At 57.8% G+C, this 2,480-nt stretch overlaps 1 protein-coding gene across 1 annotated transcript in view; it reads left to right on the top strand.

Moving 5' to 3' along the window:
- Window positions 1-1,951: 1,951 nt before the first annotated feature.
- Window positions 1,952-2,480, top strand: part of CHST14 (carbohydrate sulfotransferase 14) — a 3,491-nt gene continuing 2,962 nt past the window's right edge. The window contains exon 1 of the mRNA XM_009643077.2: window positions 1,952-2,003. Coding sequence (XP_009641372.1) covers window positions 1,952-2,003 — 52 coding nt within the window. The remainder of the gene's footprint in view (window positions 2,004-2,480) is intronic.

The raw sequence follows: 2,480 nt of genomic DNA, 5'->3' as shown, positions 1-2,480 counted from the left end.
CGCGAGGCCCCGCCCCCGGGGGGCAAACCATCGCCCGTGGGACGCAAACCATTGCCCGTGGGATGCAAACCATTGCCCGTGGGATGCAAACCATTGCCCATGGCTTGAGGCTGGTGAGCGGGGCTCTCCCTTCTGCACGGCTTGCAGGGACGCTGGGATTCCTGCGGATGAACGGCGCCCTTTAGCACCGGCCGTGAGTTGCCCGTGGGTATGGGAGCTGGGTTTGGTTAACCTGCCCGTGCTCCCGGCGCCCGCAGCGGGGTGCACCGAGGACATTGCTCGGTGCAGGGCTGTGAGCGCTGCGGGTGCGGGGGACAAACAGCGACGTGCACCGCATGCACTGGGCTCGATGATCTTAAAGGCCTTTTCCAACCTAAAGCATTCCATGCACTGTCCGACCTACGGGAGGTGCAGGTGTTTACAGCTAACACCAGGGTGCTGTGGCTGGTGGTCGGGCGCTAGCCCAGGCCGAGCAGCTGGGTGGTTGCTCCTTCAGGAACGCTTACCCTGCAGCAGAGCACGGGCATCCAAGTCTGCTCAGAGCGCAGCACCTCTGCAAGCCTCTGCCTGGCAGCGTCTCGCTGGGATCAGCAGATGCCATCGTCGCCAGCGTCCCTGTGATGGGGGCAGAGCCAGAATACCTGCGTAGTCAGCCAGAGCACCGGGGGCTTGCCTTCAGCCGCTTGGAATAGAGCCACCAAGGTAAGCGGCGGGGATGGAAAGCACCTTGAAGGGGGCTGGGAACTATAAAAATCCTCCTTGTGTGCCTGTAAGGAAGAACTAAACGCTTCCACCCCACGTGGTTCGTAGTACAAACTGGCGGGCAAACCACAGCAGCCTGAAGTTGGGTTTCCTCAGGGGCAACTTGTTTTCTAAACGTGCCTTTTCCGAAGGAACGGATCCGCCTGCGAAACGCATTCCCATAGTTCTGCACATTCTGAACACGAGGCTGCTTTTAACCGTGTTGAAAATCAAATGAATTTTAGCATCCAGGGTGAGCAATAATAGGGGGGCTTAGCCCCGCGAACAGAGGGAGCCGGCCCCCCGCGCTGCCTATCGGCTGGGCTGCCTTGGTTCTGGAGAGTTTTGCCCCCTGCCTGTGCTATCCAGACCAGTCCTTCCATCGCAGCTCCCTTGCGTCCCCAGGAGAAAAATAAACCTGCTGGCATTGCGGGCAGGCTGCTGTTTCTAGCAGCTTGGGATATATTCTCAGAACCACTCTGTCGTGACATGCAATGACTCTAGACCCATAGATAGGAGGGGTGAGTAGGAACAAGAGGACGAGCGGTGCCAGACTACTTCTAAGCAACGAAAATTTCCCTTCCCTTGCCCGTACTGGTGCCCGTACCCGAGTTTACTGCGAGCAGAGTCGTCCTCTCTAAGACGAGGGCTTTCCAAGGAGGCCTGGTTCTCCTCTCGGTGCCACGGGTTACGGATGCTGGTGCAGCTTCTTTGGCTTACGCTGGTGCTGAGATCAAGGTCAGACCCTTGGACCTGTCCTCTGAACCCCGAGGAGAAATCTGGTAACAGGGGGTGCGGGTTACAGCCGTGCTGCTGGTGGCAGGGCAGAATACACCACCTCTTGCTAGAGCGAACGCTGTATTTACATCAAAATAAAGCTGTAAAATGTAAAATAACCTTGCTCCGGGCTCTCCCGCTGTACTACAAACGCTTTGTCTGCCTTGGCTGACAAAACGCTCTTGGATTTTGATCAAAGCAAGCTAAGTGGAAGCTGGGTTTTCTCTTGATGTTAAGAAGGCTTCTGACAGAGAGAGTCCCTGCAAGACTGGTGAAGACGCAAGCCCCGTGGCAGGCTCTGAGAAGGCATTGACTGTGCAGGACCATGCCAGTATGAAACGATTCCCGCTTCCCATGAAGAAATGGCACCCTTAGGGCTGGCTTAAGGCTAGGCTCAGGCTGCCTGCCCGCCTCTTAGGACAGGCCACCGCTTATGGCTGGTGGCTACCTCGACAGGTCAGAGCCTCAGCGCCCAGTGATTTGCCGTGAGTGGAGGTGGTGGAAGGAGAACCCCAGCCGGAACGATTCGAAGGCGGCGCCTTGGGGGAAATGCCTAGAAAGTTTTAGAAATCTCGTCCTCTGGCTTGCAGGTGGAGGCATGGCCGTCCTTGCCCCGGGCACGGCGTAGCGATGCGCAGGGAACTCGCACCTCCTCCTCCTCCTCTAGGCTGCTAAAACTGCGCCCTAATAAATCAGGGCCCAATTACTAATTAGGGCCAGTTTGGCCTCGCATTGCCAAACCATTACAGCCCGCATCGCTGCACGGGAAGCGCCCGGCTTTAGACTGTGCTGCGAGCAGCGCCCTGCAACCCAGGGCAAACCCCAGGCGGGGAGGGGGGGGGATTTTAAATGGTTGGATATTGGGAAAAATTCCTTCTCCAAAAGGGCTGGAAGGGGCTGCCCAGGGAAGGGGTCGAGCCCCCACCCCTGGGGGGATTTAACAGCCGGGCAGATGCAGTGCT

Source organism: Egretta garzetta, unplaced genomic scaffold (genome assembly GCF_000687185.1).
Source record: "Egretta garzetta isolate BGI_Z169 unplaced genomic scaffold, ASM68718v1 scaffold687, whole genome shotgun sequence".
NCBI lineage: Eukaryota > Metazoa > Chordata > Aves > Pelecaniformes > Ardeidae > Egretta > Egretta garzetta.
This window is presented reverse-complemented; position numbering and strand designations above follow the sequence as displayed.